Source organism: Monodon monoceros, unplaced genomic scaffold (assembly GCF_005190385.1).
Source record: "Monodon monoceros isolate NGI ecotype Baffin Bay Population unplaced genomic scaffold, NGI_Narwhal_1 Super_Scaffold_2, whole genome shotgun sequence".
NCBI classification, from domain to species: domain Eukaryota; kingdom Metazoa; phylum Chordata; class Mammalia; order Artiodactyla; family Monodontidae; genus Monodon; species Monodon monoceros.
Genome location: NW_021703776.1, coordinates 104,730,203 through 104,746,744, shown reverse-complemented (window position 1 = coordinate 104,746,744; position 16,542 = coordinate 104,730,203). Strand labels below are relative to the sequence as shown.

Genomic DNA, 16,542 nt, shown 5'->3' with positions numbered 1-16,542 from the left:
GAAAACTTTATTAGTGTTATTGATACTCCTATTCTTGGGGATTTTTCTTTGCTCTGGGGTAAGAGTGTCATAAAGGTCCTTCCTGGCGGGCTTCAGTCCTGTGTGTCGCCTTCTGGTCGTGGTTCCCATCAGCTGCAGAGAGGAAGGTGCGGCAGTGAGGGTGGGCAGATGAAACGGGCCCCGGGCCCCCGGGGGCAGCAGGAGGAGGCCTCATTCTTGAAAGTGGTTTTCTAAGCACTAACAGTGACTGATGTGTTTTTCGTAGCTCCTTTATTCTGTTCAGACCCCTCTTCATGAATTTATCAGCACCGTGCAGTCCTGGCACGTGGACACGCCTGTCCACCGGGGCGTGCTCTCCACTCTGATTGCCGCGTCCGTGGTCGAGATAAGTCACCGGCTCCGAAAGGTGAAGTGTGTTGTCCTGAAACTGCTGTGTCTTGTTTTGACTATTCAAGAGGCTGTTTTCTGCTGGCAGCACATTTTTATGCTGTTCCAAGTATTTTTTCAGAACTCAGGTATAGCGGGAGGTCTGCTTCTCCCGCAGCTTCACCACACAGTTCCGTGGCTGGTTTGTGTTTAGAATCACGTGACCATGGGGGGAACCATGCTAAGGATGTTGTCGTTCTTCATTAAAACCAAGCTGCTCCTTGCATCTTGAATACTTCTTTTTGCCATATTTTAGAGGCTTAAGGGAGTTGATACATTTCTTAAGATTCCCCTCTCCTGACAGGCAGAAGTGGCCCTGGTCAGTGGCGAGCAGGGTGCATGAGTACTCTTGGGCTCTGTTTCTGGAATAGCTCACATCTCTGACTGCCTTGCTGTACATAAGCCTTACTTTTCTTTTTCTTTTACGCATAGGAAATTTGAACCTCTGATATCAGTTTAAACAGATAGTTTGTTTGCCCCCGCTCTATAAAGGACTGGCCGTTTTCCTAGCAGTAGCCTGTTTTATATGATTAGCCTACTTGGTTCAAGATTGACATAATCAGGATGGTAATTCAGGTCACAACAAAAAACCACTCTTTCACGGCGTGGAATCCTGGTGGTAGCGAGTGAGGGCATGGAAGAATGCCTTAAGATAGTTAAATAATGAGGCGTTTTCTCAGTATGAAAAGCTGAAATCTGATAGGAGATATCATTGAAATATACAAATGCAAACATATAATTTGTATAAATTTTGTATTATAAAATCACAAATATAAAAAGAGTTGACAAAATTCTGAGACATTAATAACATTTAAGGCCCTCCTGAAAGCTTGAAGAGAGGTCATTTTGGTTTAGGAGCGTGATTCCTGGACTATACACAGCCCAAGAACTGGAAGTTATTCAGGCCTGTGAGCTACGCAGCTGACGACGATGAATCCGTCAATGGCCTGTGGGCCATCGTGGCCCACTGTCTGTTTTTGTAAATAAACTTATTTTGGGAAAAAAACAAACAAACTCATATTGGAACATGACCAAGCCCATTTATTTACCTTTTTTCTATGGCTGCTTTGTGCTATAATAGCAGAATTGAGTAATTGTGGCAGAGATTGTTTTGCCCACAAAGCCGAAAATATTTACTCTTTACATATTTACTATTTTACTACTTTATAGAAAAAGTTTGAGTTGAGAAAACCTGATCTGGACTAATGAGAGTAACGAGTTGTTTGCTTAGTGTAGAAACACGTTGTTTACAGAAGGTAATCGAATTAAAGGGTGTTCGACAGAAGGCTTGTTGAGTGTCTTTTTTCTTCTCTCCAGTTGATTCACACCACTGTGTATAGTAATAGATTAATCATAATTATGGTAGGCATTGCAGCAATTAATAAAAATCATTGTTTTGAGTTTCTGGAAAGCCTTTCTCAAGTTTGGAAGAAAACCCAGGGAAGGTAAAATGAGTGATCAGTGCAATCTCAGTCTCAATTCATGTTACTGACTTGACTTTTTTTTTTTTTTTAGGTTTCTGATACCAAAGAGCTTACTCCCCCAGAGGGTCTTTCAGCCCTTCCACCATTTTCAAGGTGTTTAATAGGAATAATAATAAAATCTCCGAACGTAGTCAGGTAATCCCTTTTTCTTTGCTGTTCTCTTAATCCTGTCGTGGCTGTAAGCTCTCAGTAACTTTAGCTCTATTCCTTTTACTCTCACCATGTGTCAAAAGTGCATTTTTTTCCTAAGAGAAAACATTTCCATACAATTTTCTCTCATTTTATCAGAGATTAAAAATATTAGCATTATACTTATACAAAGTGAAATTCTAACTTTCTGAAAGATATATTCATCCAAAGAGTCTCTGGTTATGCTTTATCATAACTACAGTTCATTTAGAGGGAAACATTTAAAATTTTAATGTCACTGAAATACTTCCTACAATGGACACTTTCAAAACACGACTTGGGTAAATTCCCTGTGGTTTTCATTCGGCACACAGCTGTTACTCATTTCTCCATGCCGTGTGTCACCTGACCTGCTTCTAGGGTTTCTTGTGGCACATGCAGGACTGGTGGGCTACAAAAGGGATAGTTTTGCAGATACCTGATACCTGTGGAATTTTAATAGTACATATGTTCCTTGAAAACTTCAAAAAGCATTGTTTTTAACAGCTATGAATTATCTTTCAATAGCATATCAAATCTTTTTTGTGGGCATTACGAGTATGCAGAGTGGCTTTATTCACTAACCAGAACAACCCTCTTCTCTTTCTAGCAACGCCCTCTGATTTTAGTGTCTCACCTGTATGATTTGGCATGCTTACAGCGAAGAGTATGGGAAGAGTTTAGTCAACTTCCCATGTTAGCTGAAAACTAGAATTCATGGTGGTTGATGAATCTTGGCTATATTTGTCTTTCTATAAAGTATTAAGATATACTATAGAGTAATTTCAGTTGTTTTTTACTTTTTTGCAGGTCATTTTTAGATGAATTGAAGGCGTGTGTTATTTCTGAGGATATTGAAGGCATCGTGTGTCTCACAGCTGTTATGCACATTATCTTGGTTATTAATAAAGGTTGGTTAAATTTTCTATGGTATCGTCTGGGACATTGCTGGGTGCATCTTACACAGAACTGTTGTGGAATGTTTGGGAGTGAATCCCCTGCTAGTTAGGCTCTCACGGCACTTTCCCCCAAGCTCTCCACGCGCTACACGTGTGCCGTCTGCCTGGGCATCCGCTATGTAGCTGCCCTGTACCAGCTTGAATAATGGTAGCTTCTTAATGCAGCTCCTGTCCACTTTCCCACTGGACCCATTACGTCTCCCTCTCTGTGCCTTAGACTGAATTTCTATTGATTTGTCATTTATTACCTTTGTCATGTACATTTAAAAATCTGAATTCATTTTTGCTAATGATGGTGTGTTTTGGTATTAATATTTAATGTATCTGTGTTTTGCTTAACTTTAACTGTGCCTATTCTGGGTATCCCAGCCAGTTGAAATAGTATTGGAAAAATAATTGGAGATACCTAGGAAATGCTTACCTAAGTGTAAAATATGGTAATGTCCCTGCAGATGGACTACTATTAAGTTTCTATATTTTTTGACCAGTTTTACTAATGTTGAAATGATTTTCTAAGATATTATTCACAGAGTGATCCTCTCAAAACAAGCTCTCCCCATAAGCATGAATGCATAGTATGGCTATAGATTCATGACAGGAATTTGTAACTAGTTTGACTCAGGCCAAGCATCAGGAAAGACTTGCCTGAGACAGTGTCTCCTGGGGAGACATCTGCAGGAAGAGGGAGGTTCTCCATGTGGAGGGTGTGAGGATGGAGGTTGGGGTGCAGATGGCCACCGTGTACGTAATAGGCGCTTAAGCCTCTGCCAAACAGATGATGACTCTGAAATGTGTTAGTTCCATTACTGTTGAAGGTGTTGGTGATCATCAAGTCTCACGGCATGGACAGAACTCATGGGATCACGGCCTTGGGAACTACCTCAGAGCCAATGAGGTGCTTTGTAATCACTCATTGGCTCTTCTAACATCCCTTTAAAGGGATCATTACTGTTCTGCAGGTCAATATATGCACTGACTCAGAGGGGAGGGTAGGAGGCTCTGTCTTACTGAAATTGAACCTGCATTGAGAGTCTGTGTGCTTTTTGTGTAGTTGTGTTCAATATTTTTCTGTCTTTAACAGGTAAACATAAGAGTTCAAAAGTGAAGGGTGTTGCAGCTACTGTTCACAGAAAACTAAAGACATTCATGGAAATTACTTTGGAAGAGGATAGCTTGGAAAGGTAAAGCACTAGATACCCACCAGGTGTGATTATGTGAACACTGCTAGTTATTCCTTAGGTATATTTTAGAACACGTTTTCATTGCTGCTAGTTACAGCCAGGTAGAAAACTGGGGATTGAAGGGATAGAAGTGTTTCTGTTGGCAAGACCCCTTGAGCATATGTTTTAATTACTTCCTCATTCTGTCTTTAAAAACAAAAACAAAACTGTCACTTGCAAGATTCTGCCCTAGAAAAGGAAGGGCATACAAACTCATTCTATATGGTTTTATTTTATTTTATTTATTATTTATTATTTATTTATTTTTGGCTGTGTCGGATCTTAGTTGAGGCACATGGGATCTTTCCTTGTGGGCTTCTCTCTAGTTGTGGTGCATGGGCTTCAGAGTGCGTGGGCTCAGTAGTGGTGGTGCATGGGCTTAGTTGCTCCATGGCATGTGGGGTCTTAGTTCCCCGACCAGGGATCGAACCTGCGGCCTCTGCATTGGAAGGCGGATTCTTACCCACTGGACCACCAGGGAAGTCCCGTCATTCTATATGGTTTTAAACCTAGGCAGATTATATTTGGTGGTTTGCTGTATTTTTGAAACCATGAACATTCATTCCTGGGTTATAGTTACCAGTTTACAAGTATCCATGTTGGGAATGGGAATGGTCCCTCCAGAGACTGAAGAAATGTGCACTGTTTTCTACTTTCCAGGTAGCTTGTTGCTGCTGCAGGGACTGCTGTCTAAGAATGTATTCATTGGGCTATTTTTCCAGCCAGGTGTTTTTCCTGCTGTATAATGTTTTTGACATGCTGTGCAATTTCCTGTAGACTCTTTTCTGAATTGTGTTTGACTCTCAGACCAGCCACAGAAGCAGTGTTTTTCCTGCTGTTTTCTGAACACCATACAGTTAACTGTTACAGAGCTTTGAACCAGGTAATTAGTTTTATATATGCCTGGGAAATAAGCCACTTTCCATAGCTACTTTCTCCTTTGGAGAAAGGCTTTCAAAATCCTAAATTGCTAACTTATGAACAAAGACAGTTTTATCTCTTCCTTACCAATCTGTATACCTTTCTTTCCTTGTCTTATTGCATTAGCTAGGGCTTCTGGTACGATATTGAAAAGGAGTGGTGAAAGGACATACTTGTCTTGTACGTGATCTTAGTGGGAAAGCTTCCCATTTCTCACCATTAAGCACAATGTTAGCTGTAGATGTTCTTTATCAAGTTGAGGAAGTTCCCCTCTATTCCTAATTTACAGATAGTTCTTATCATAGTGGGTGTTGGATCTTGTCAAATGCTTTTTCTGCATCTACTGACAAGGTCATAGGATTTTTCTTCTTTAGCCTGTTGATGTGGTAGGTTACGTTAGTTGATTTTCAGATGTTGAACCAGCCTTGCATACCTGGGATAAATCCCACTCGGTCATGGTGTATAATTTTTTAATACACTGTTGGGTTTAATTTGCTAATATATATATATATATATATATATATATATATATATATATTTTGGGGTTCGCGGGCCTCTCAGTGTTGTGGCCTCTCCCGTCGCGGAGCACAGGCTCCGGACGCGCAGGCTCAGGGGCCATGGCTCATGGGCCTGGCCGCTCCGCGGCATGTGGGATCCTCCCAGACCAGGGCACGAACCCGTGTCCCCTGCATCAGCAGGCGGACTCTCAACCACTGTGCCACCAGGGAAGCCCAAAATTTGCTAATATTTTATTAAGTACTTTTTGCATCTATGCTCATGAGTGAGATTGTTCTGTAGTTATCTTTTCTTGTAATGTCTTTGTCTGGCTTTGCGACTAGGGAATTGCTGGCCTCGTAGAATGACTTAGGAAGTATTCCTTCCCTTCTTCTATCGTCTGAAAGAGACTGTAAAGAATTGGTATAGCTTCTTTCTCAAATATTTGGCTAGAATTCACCAGTGAATCCGTCTGGGTCTGGTGCTTTCTACTTTTGGAAGGTTATTAATTACTGACTCAATTTTTTTAATAGATGCCTATTCAGATTGTCTATTTCTTCTTGAGTTAGTTTTGGCAGATTGTGCCTTTCAAGGATTTGGTCCATTTCATCTAGGCTGTCAACTTTGTGGGTATAGTATTCCTTGATTGTCTTTTTTTTAATGTCCATGGGATCTGTAGTTATGTACTCTTTTTCATTTCTCATATTAGTAATTTGTGTCCTCTTTTTTTTTTTTCCAGCCTGGCTAGAGGCTTATTGGTTTTATTGATCTTTTAAAAGAACCAGCTTTTTGTTTCATTGATTTTCTCTATTGATTTCTGTTTTTCATTTCTTTTTTTTTTTTGCTTTCTGCTCTAATTTTTATTATTTCTTTTCTTTGGCCTGCTTTGGATTTAATTTGCTCTTTTTTTTCTTTTTTTCTGGTTTCTGGAAACCTAGATTACTGATTTTAGATGTTTCTTCTTTTCTAATAGTCAGTGCTATAAATTACTCTCTAAGCACTGCTTTTGCTGCATGGCACAAATTTTGATGTTATGTTTTCATTTCCGTTTAGTTAAAAATATTTTAAAATTTCTCTTGAGATTTCTTCTTTGCTGCATGTATTCTTTAGAAGTGTGTTATTTAATCTCTCAATTTTCCAGTTATTTTTTTGTTATTCATCTCTAGTTTAATGTCTGAGAGAAGACACTGTATGGGTTTCTATTCTTTTAAATGTATTAAGGTGTGTTTTATGGCCTAATATGTGATCTATCTTGGTGAATGTTCCACAGGAGCTTGAGAAGAATGTGCATTGTGCTATTGTAGGGTGAAGGAATCTGTAAATGTCAGTTGTATCCTCTTGGTTGATGGTGTTGAGTTCAGCTTGTCCTTACTAATTTTCTGCCTGCTGGATCTGTCCATTTTTGACAGAGGGGTTTTCCTTTATATATTTTGTAATCCTGATATTAGGAGCATATGATTTTAGAACTATTATATCTTCTTGATTGGATTGACCCTTTTATTTTTATGAGGGGTCCCGCTTCTTCTCCAGTAATGCTTTGCTCCGTAAAAGCCATTTTGTCAGGTATGAAGATGGCTCCCCAGCCTCCTTCAGTGAGCATCTCTGGAGCGTTCGTGGTGTTTTAGTCAGGAGGCGGAAACCCCACGGTGACGGGACAGTGTAAGCTCCAAGTCAGGAGCTCCCATCAGGGCACTGGTGCAACGGACTGGGGGCTCGTGAGGGTCACAGCGAACTGTAAAGGGTGGGCTCACCCTCATGGGCTCAGCAGCTCCCCCAGCACTACCCCTAGGGAGGACGCACACCCCAGGCTGAGCCTCTCCAGGATGGAGAAGTCCTCAGGCCTTCTGGGGGGACCGCTGGCCATCTGGTCTCCGGGGGTGGGGCCCGTCCATAGGGAGGTGCCAGGGGAGCTGCTGAGCCCATGAGCCCCACCGCGGGTCAGGCAGCCGCCCTGTGGGGCCTGGGTGCTGCCTCTGCTGCTTGCACCCCCCGGAGAAGGCTGGACCTTGTGGGAAGCCCTCTGGCGCCCCTGCTGCTAGGGCTGGTGCTGTGCCTCATGAGCCCCAGCGGGGCCCTGGAGCGGGGGCTTGCTCGTCTGCGAGCCAAGGACGCGCGTTCAATTACAGGCTTTACTGCAGAGACTGTTGACTATTTCCTATGCAGTTTAGGAAGGGTCTTTGAGGGAGAAACCCAACAGACTCTAGGGTTATGAACTTGTTTAATTTCTAGGTATGGGAGGAAGAGGGAAGTGAGCTTCTAATTTGGAGGAAACTGAGGAGTGTTTGTATGTTTCTGAAAACACAGTGCAGTGCAAATACTAAATAAGGCCGTCAGAATTACAAACTAGGTAAATGATAGGTTATTGTCATGGGACATGGTCATAACCTCGGAAATGCAAGCATTTTACAAGATTTCTCTGTTAGAAATACCATCTGTAAGGATAGTTTTTTGGAAAAGAATGGTATGAACTGCTCTGAGGGTGTAAGGAAAGAGGGACGTTTGCACTTGTACAGAGTTTCAAGGCGAGTACTTGAATTGTGTTAGTTACGCTGACAGAAAAAAAGGCCTTAGAAGTTCAGAACGTACTCCATGGAAAAGAAAAGGATATTCATAGAAGTTAAATGCAGGGCATGTAATATTTTGTTTCTTCATTGTTTCTACAACTATGCAGTTTTCTGTGCTAAGCTGATACACAGATGGCAAGAAACAGTTCTTGCCTTTAAGGAGGAAACATCCTAAAAAAGTAAATAGGTAGAGACTGAAATATTGGCTTCTTACTTAAATATGCAAGAAGCACACTACAAAAACCAGTGTCTGGAAAATAAAAAAAAAAGAACTTAAAAAAATTGATGAAACAAAAAAAATCAATCTAATGGAAGATAAGCAGTTAAGATTTAAGACTCTATTTTAGAATATTATTTATTTTTGTTGGCATAGAGACGTTAAGGCAAGTCTGCATCTTTAAGACTCTTGGGACCCTTTGGTCCAATGAATATTTTAGGAAGCGGGGCATTAATTTAGAAGTGAATGTTTTCTTAACAAATACACTAGCTTTCTCTGCAGCAGGGCTAGTATTTTGTTGGCTGGTCTGTTGGGTGCTGTCTCATTGCACTTTCAGTGCCTCACCTGGCATAGTGCTCTGTAAGTTCTGTAAATTGTGTAAACTGGACTGTTTTCTCAGGAGCAACAGCATGCATTCACCAACGCACTCATGCATTTAAGTGTCAAAGGATGTCACCTTTATTACTTTCATACATAGTATACGAGTAGCACTATAATTAGAGATTATTTCTTAAGGTTTGTGTTATATCATGAATTTTTCCCACTAAGTGAACTGGAATCATATTATAAGCAAGTTAATTACCAGCATTAACTGTGTTTTGGCAGCTTTGGTGGTGTATGTGCATCCCCAACGTTAAACCTTGTGCTTAGACTTGAAGCAAAGGAGTATTCCCTGAAACAGTGGCCTCTTTTTTATTATCAAGTATTGATACGTAATATCACCTTATTCCACTGTATGTAATTTTCATAGTCTTTTTTAAAAAATGAATTCGAGGCTGGATGCTTTTTGTAGCTCATTTAGAAGCATGCATCAAAACCTAGGGACCTTGGTGTGGATAATTAAAAACTACTCGTAAATAAAACCCTTCTTTAATTAGAAAACATACGTTGCTTATCTTACCGATTGTTTTTCTCGGAAGGCTGATTTTGTGCCTCTCCTGTGTTGGCGTCTCCAGCCATGAGCACGGCCGGCCTTGGGCCGTAGGAGCTGGAGGTGGGCGGGTCGTGGGGAGTCAGAGCTCAGTGGGCGACATGGGGGACCCTGGACCAGGGCTGCCACTGTCCCTTCCAGCTCTGAAATTGTATGCTCATTTATTTTGCCCCTTAATAATTCTGATTCCTCTGGTCTATACAGTGTATCCAGCCCTCTCCCCAGGTAATAGGAGAATGACTGAATTCACAGGAGAGCAGAAGAGCTTGTTGGTATCCGAGCCCCATGGGGTAGTCAGAGGCCTGGTTTGCACCCACCGTACCTTTGCTGATGCTGGGGTCCCAGGCAGGTTGCTTTGCCTCTCAGCCTTGGTTTCTGGCCTTGGAAGGAGAAGTCAGGATGCCCGGAAGCCCAGAACTGGCCTGGTGCTCGGTTCAGAGGTGACCAGAGTCTCAGACTGGACTTAGGCCAGCATGAGAGGCTGATTACCCTATAGTAATTTAATAAGTCATTTTGCCAAGGTAACCTAACATTTTTCTTTAAGGGTTTAAAAATTCTTACATAAGGAGACAATATTTTCGAGTGATTAAAAATAAGTCTTAGATTGTGGGGCGTTGGTGACTTACCGTGTCCTGTGTCCCTCTGTCTCGTCTCCTGGGTGGGATAGTGCTCCCCACCTCTGGCCACCAGGGAGCTGGGGCCTGGCTGGCGTGTTGGCCCTTGCAAACGTCCTAGCCTATAGCTCTCGAAGAGTTGATGCAGGAGGGTGGTGCCGTTGGGCACTGATGCCAGGAGGCCGGAAGGGATGGGGGGCATCCGAGTCTCCTGGTGTTTCTCCGGATGCAGACAGCTGCTCGCTGCTGATGGGGCGGCTTCCGTAGGCTTCGTGCTTCCCACCGTCTGCCGTCTGTGCTCAGCCTGAGACGTCTGTGGGGCGCAGACAAAAATGACTGCACACGTGCAGCGGTGGAGCGGTGAGAGACAAACAGGACAACCGTTAGTAAAGCAGCAGTGCTGGGCCAGCCAGACACTTAATGACAAGAGTCTTCAAAGAAAAATCAATCGTAGCCCAAAAGAATGATCTGGAACTAAAAACCCTTGAGTTGGAAACGTTGCTGAGGCACTGGAGCCTCAGCTCCCAAGTGGTCCAGAAGGTCACCGTGGAGGGTGCCCCCGAGCAGGACAGACACCGATGAGGGTCCTGGGGGAAGCAGACCAGGGAGAGACCCAGGGAAGCAGCGATCCAACCGCCGACGGGAGAGGATTTCCTGGGGCCAAAGAGATATGCAATTTTAAAGATTCATTTTTTGTTGTTGTTGTTTCTTTAACTAAAGTTTAGATGGGACTGATGAAAAAAATCACGCATAAGTCTGAATAAAATTCCTGAATTTTGAGACAAAGAGAAAAATATGAAAACTTTTCTAGATCTGTGTTGGCCCCTACGGGGCTCCTCGTGACGAGTGGAATAAGTGAGTGTGACTCGAGATGTGGCCCAGGTGTGAGGACCCACAGGCTCTGCGGCTGGTGTGCAGAAGGGCTGTGAGATACGTTGGTGATGTTTTTGTGTTGGTTACAGGTTGACTTATTTCGGTGTGTGGGGTTAAATAAAATACACTGTTGACTCTTGGACAGCAGAGGTCTGAACTATGTGGATCCACTTAAATGCAGACGTTTTCCATAGTAAATGGCCCAGGACTGCACAGTCGTAGTTGGGTGAATCTGTGGATGCAGAACCGCGGATATGGAAGAGCTGCGTTCTCAGAGGGCCGACTAAGTTATCCACAGATTTTCAACTTTGCGGAGGGTCGCGTCGCCCCAAACCCCTGCGTCGTTCAAGGGCCAACTGTCTTAAGACGAATTTCACCCATTCTTTTCATCTCTTTGAACGTGGCTACTAGAAAATGTAAAGTTACCCCATGCTTGTGTTGATACTGGACAGGGCAGGACACGGGCAGACCCGAGTGCCCATAACAGCTCCAGGCTGAAGAGTGAATCAAGCTGAGAGGCCGTTTGGGATAAAGGTTGAGGTTTGTCTTGGCAGGAATTCAGAGGTTGGCTGGCCCACACACCCTCTGAGGGGAGCTCGGGGGATGGAGAAGGAAGGGGAGTGGGTGACGGGCTGCCCAGCCAGTCTCGCCTGGGGACAGGTGTGCAGGGGGTGGGACGAGAAAGTGAGGTGTGTGTGCAGGAAGTGAGCAAGCATGGTCGCAGCAGTGCATCATGGGGGTTAATGGTTGTCGTTTACCTTGTGATCTCGCGAAGGAGGGAGACGAGCTAGCGATTGTGGGCGTGGGAAAAGGGGGCGCCCGGCCATACCCGTGAGCCTGCCGCGTGTCTCCTAGAGGAGAGTCCTTGTGAGTGAAAGAGGAAGCACGGCCAGGTGAGCACCTTTCACCGAGAGGGTCTTCTGTTCGTGTTCCTTGGGGACAGAGGACGCCTCCGGTCATGGGTGGCTCTGTGTGCCGTGTGTCGCGCTAAGATTTCTGCTGATGGCGATTCTTATTACTCCATTTACCTTTGAGAAACAGCGATTACTTCAGTTTTCTCTTTAAGTGTATTCTGTTCCAAACCATTTTTAGATTTATTCTGTGAAAATGTAAATTTGCATACTTCAGTCACATTTTTCTGTAGCTAATTCTTTCTCTGTGTTTCAGGCTTCTCTATGAATCATCATCAAGAACTTTGGGAGCACTTTTGAATTCATAACCAAGCCAACATCTTGGTCATTAAAAATAGAGAAAAAGGACTTACAGAAAGCGAGATGGATGTGTATTTTCCTAGTGTTTTTAATGTTAATAACCCATATAGTAGAGAAGGGGTAGGATTTATTTTGGGGTGGGTATGAGTAGAAAACTCAAAGGTTCTTACATTTTTGCCCAGCGCCTGCATAAATGATACATTTAATGTAACAGGCTCCAGGTATGAATGGTGCAGAAACCCACAGAGCAAAGAAAAAAAAAAAAAAAGACACCTTTCTAGCAAACCCGGTTGTTTTAAAAATGACTTTTATATATAATATTGCTTGCAAACTATGAGTAATAAAGCAATGACAACACCTGTTTGTCTACTTGATTTAAAAATATTAGTACAAGTTTTCCCCTGCAGGAACGAGGGCTGAGTTCTGGGCGGGCCTGCCTTTCTACCAGGGGCAGAGGTGTAAAGCGCAGGGAGCGGCTGGGTGGGTGTGGGGAAAGGGGCCACGCGCGGGGGCCTGTGGCTGTGAGTGCCAGGACACAGATCCAGTCATGCAGCCTGAAGCTGAACCACCTTTTCTTTCCGAGAGCTGTCCCGGCTGACGGAGGACTGGCCCCCGGCTCCCTGGCTGCATCGTCCTGCGTCACCACCCCCGTTGCCAGAGTCTCCACGTTCAGATCCCGACAGCCACGGCCCAGGTCGAGGCCGTCAGCATCCTGCCGCCTGGGGTGCTGCTTCAAACGCACACGTGTTCTGTCTTAGCCCCCCAGCAGGAAGGAAAGAAGTGCCAATGTCTCAGTGCCTCTGTTTCTCCAAGAAGGTACCTAAATGGACTGTGTACCGTGGTCATGAGCATTTAGCGCAAGGTTTTACTGAGGGATATCTGAGGACTGGGAGGTGGGGGGTTGATTACTCAGCTGGTTTTGAACATAAGACTATCTAAACATCTTTGCTAATTAACTAAGCCGTACTTTGTATTGGTGAATTTTTTTTTTCTTTTTTGCCCTTTCCTTGTTTGATTTAGTTTCAAGAATAGGCAAGCCTCATAAAATGAACTGAGGAGTGTTCTGTCTTTTGGTATTCCTGGAAGAGTTTGTTCAAGATGAGAAGTAGTTCCTTGCATTTGTTGTAGCACCCTAAAATGGAGCTTGGTGTTTGTTCCCTTTGTGGGAAGAGGTTAATTGGCTTTTTAATTTGCATGTACGTTTTTAGGATAGTCGGGTTTTCTTTTATCTTGTGTCAAACTTGATGGGTGAAATAATCCAATTTGTGAAAAAATATGATTCCATTTTTATTGGGTCAAAATAGTTCAGACACTCCTGCTGTAGGCATACACCCTAGAGAAGTCCCTACACGTGTGCACGGGGGACAGAGCGGGGTGCTCAGATGCGGAGTGGTGGGGCGCCGGGGCGCTGGGGCTTCACTAGGGGAGCAGGTTTAAAAGCACGCAGAACTGAACGCTGTATTGCTTATGCTCGCGTGTGTGATGACAGCGTGCGGATGCATGAGGAAAGGACAAAGACAGCCTTCCAGTCTAGTCCACCCCACCCCTTTCCTGCCCACACATTCACAAAGCCCTCCTCGCTGTCATTACACATGGAATAAAAGCAGGGTCTCCTGGCTAACAGGCAGGGGTCCCTTCATGGGGTGGGGAGGGGGTCGCCATTCCCAGCGGGGAGGCCCTCCTTGAGATTTCCATCCTCCGGGTCTCCAGAATCCTCTGTGTCCTGCAATCGCATGTTCACCCTGATTCCTCCAAGCTGTGGGGTGCAGCTCCTCCCTCCCCACTCTGGGCTGTGCCCTGGAGTCAGGTGGTACTCGGTGTGGGACAGAGCTGTCACCCCAGGGAGAAAAAGGGAGGCACAGTGTACTCGGGAGTGGGGAGTGGTGGGCGATGTCCCTGTGCTGAGTGAGGGCAGCCACGTGGGGTCCTGGCCTCTGCAGCAGTGGGATGGGGATCGTTTGCTCCCCGCCCTTTAGAAGGGGCTCCGTGAACGTCACAGGCTAGTAGCCGAGGGCCCATTAGAGGCCCCTTTCCTTGGGGTCTGGCAGCCCACTTTCCCTCCTGGGTGGAACTGGGACCATCAGATGTCCTGATCAAGTGGAAATCCAATGGGCATTCCAGCCTAGCACACTGGGCGTCCACCGACATGAGGGAGGACACAGTCGGTGCTGCTGACGCGGTAAAAACCTTGGGATCCGTGTCTGAGCCCGCCTCCCGCCGGCTCCCATGCGCACCATCCCAGTGAATCACCGGCGCCTGGGCCATTTTTTTCAGCACAGAGTGGGAGCCCAGCTCCCCCATTTTGAATACTTCCTGGTCCTAATGAGATGTCACAGATATTCTGGTCAGCTCCGAGGTAATCCAGAGCACTGACAGTCAGAACCATCTGGTTTGCCAACGGTTTGATCTGTCAGCACTCAGGAGCATGAAGGCTGACAGAGCTGGTGCGCACAGGGCTGGGGTTTGAGCCCCACCTGTGTCCTCGCTGGGAGTTTCACTCTGCTCCCTCCTCAGGTGGACAGGAGGCCCCTGAAGGGACACATGGCTCAAGGGTCTTGAAAATCTCCTTGAAAGAGTCATTCCTTGACCTGTGACTGCAACTATGTTCTCACTGTGAACCACAGGACGGCATCACATACAGACTCTGGCATGCTTTGGCTGCCTGTCGTAAATATCAGCAAGTGTGACAGGAGCGGACGGAATGGTTTCCTAAGGAGAAAGGCACAGAGCATCAGTCCACGCAGGAGACGCCCACCCCCAGCCAAAGGGCTCAGGGAGTAATAAGCGTGTGTTTGAATGCTGTGCACACAGTGGACAGACCCATGTGTCTCCGTGCCTTGTACAGCACTCAGACATGTTCTCACACACACACGTGCAGTCACACACGCATGCAGACACGCTCCCGTGTGCACACACGCACACCTGCTTGTCGGGGCCCAGCACTGGGGATTCCTACCGTGCCCATGTACCCGGCCGGCACTCCAGAAAGGGCCGTGCACAGCCCTCCCGCCCATCAGAAATCTGGGCTGCCTCTGGAACGGCCCTGTGCTTCCCACGCGAGATTTCCTTTCCTCCCTTCCTCACGCTCCACTTCTCCCCGCGTGAGCGTCCTCTGTTCCGTCAGCAGAACTCGGCCGCGCGGCAGGCAAAGCAGAGGCCAGCACAGTCTGCTCTGCTCAGAGCAGGGCAACCTCCTGCGCCTCCTCGTGGGTTTTGTGCTTCTCCCCATGCCCTGTTGCTGCGATTTCTTTGCGGTCCCTCCTGTGCCTCTGGTCCCCCACTTTCCCTTTCTGGGGTGTTTCCCTCCAACTGTGCTGTGACTGCCAGAGTCCTGGAGCCGGGGCCCAGGGGTGACGCAGGACCTGGCTTCGGAAGCCACCGTCAGCAGCAGCCGGGCAAACAAGGAAAGAACGAACCCCGCCGCGCTCTTCCTGGAGCCCGTGTAACGATGCCCGGGAAGGAGCACCACAGCCCCAAGCGGCAGCAGTCCTGCAGGGCGCGGGCTCGGGAGGGGCTTGGCTCCTCTGGGTCCTTCACCAAGTCCACTCCGGGAGGCTCGTATGCTTTGAGGGGAGAGCAGCATGGTGCTAACGCAGGTCTGGCTGCGGAGAATAACGCGATGAACAAGCTGTGCCCTGAAAAGCCCACTCGCCAGTGCTTTTCCCCAACCGGTGGGCCACCCTTTGTGGGGTGCCGTGGGGCCACGATGGATGGTGGCGGCTGCTGCATCCTGGGGAGGGACGGTGGCCCCACAGGGTGGACAGCAATTTCTCTGGGGGTTGGTCCCCTGGGCCGTTGGGCCAAAGAGAAGATAAAACTCCCCACCCGCCCGCCTGCTAGGCCAGGAGACAGGAGGGGGAAGTGCTCTCTTGGGTACTGCGGCACGGAGGGTGCCGAGCAGGGTCCGGAGGCGGACGGGCCTGGGGTCTGTGGGACAGTCGGGCCCAGTGTTCAGTTCCACATGCAGGTGGGCTGGCCGAGCTGTCACCCCCAGCCCCAGCGTCTGGGCAGCCCAGCCTTGCCTGGGGTGGGGAGGCCGCAGGAAGCCTGCCTGGATGAGGGCCCGGCAGGGGCCAGGGACGGGTGGGAGTGGGCACAGCCGACCCTGGGGTCAGCCACACCAGCCAGCAGAGAGGGGTGACTGAGGGGATAAGCCAGGGTAGGGTGCGGGGAACACTCAGCTCAGCCCCGCACACCCCTACTCCTCTCTCAAACATCCACAGCCCCCATCTGCTGAGGGACCCCGCGCTGTGCCCAGGTCTTTAGGGAGTGGAAGTCTCCTGGGGAGGAACGCAAGGGCCCCAGCGCCCCTTGCTGGACCCTCGGACGGTGGCCCGTGGAGGGCAGGCTACAGGGAGCAGGGAAGGACCCCCGCTGACCCCACCTCAGGGCAGGGTCCCCACTGTGGAATCCTGGCCCCGCTGGCTGGAGCTCAGGGCCGCAGCCTTCGTTCCCGTTG

General features: G+C 46.9%; 1 protein-coding gene across 3 annotated transcripts in view; it reads left to right on the top strand.

Moving 5' to 3' along the window:
• The window catches only part of NCAPG2 (non-SMC condensin II complex subunit G2), a 61,697-nt gene extending 49,260 nt beyond the window's left edge, over positions 1 to 12,437 (top strand). For all 3 annotated transcript variants that reach the window (XM_029234267.1, XM_029234270.1, XM_029234268.1), the window contains 5 exons: positions 266 to 406; positions 1,942 to 2,045; positions 2,889 to 2,989; positions 4,119 to 4,218; positions 12,040 to 12,437. In XM_029234267.1, coding sequence (XP_029090100.1) covers positions 266 to 406; positions 1,942 to 2,045; positions 2,889 to 2,989; positions 4,119 to 4,218; positions 12,040 to 12,091 — 498 coding nt within the window. In that variant the 3' untranslated portion in view covers positions 12,092 to 12,437. The remainder of the gene's footprint in view (positions 1 to 265; positions 407 to 1,941; positions 2,046 to 2,888; positions 2,990 to 4,118; positions 4,219 to 12,039) is intronic.
• Positions 12,438 to 16,542: the final 4,105 nt, after the last annotated feature.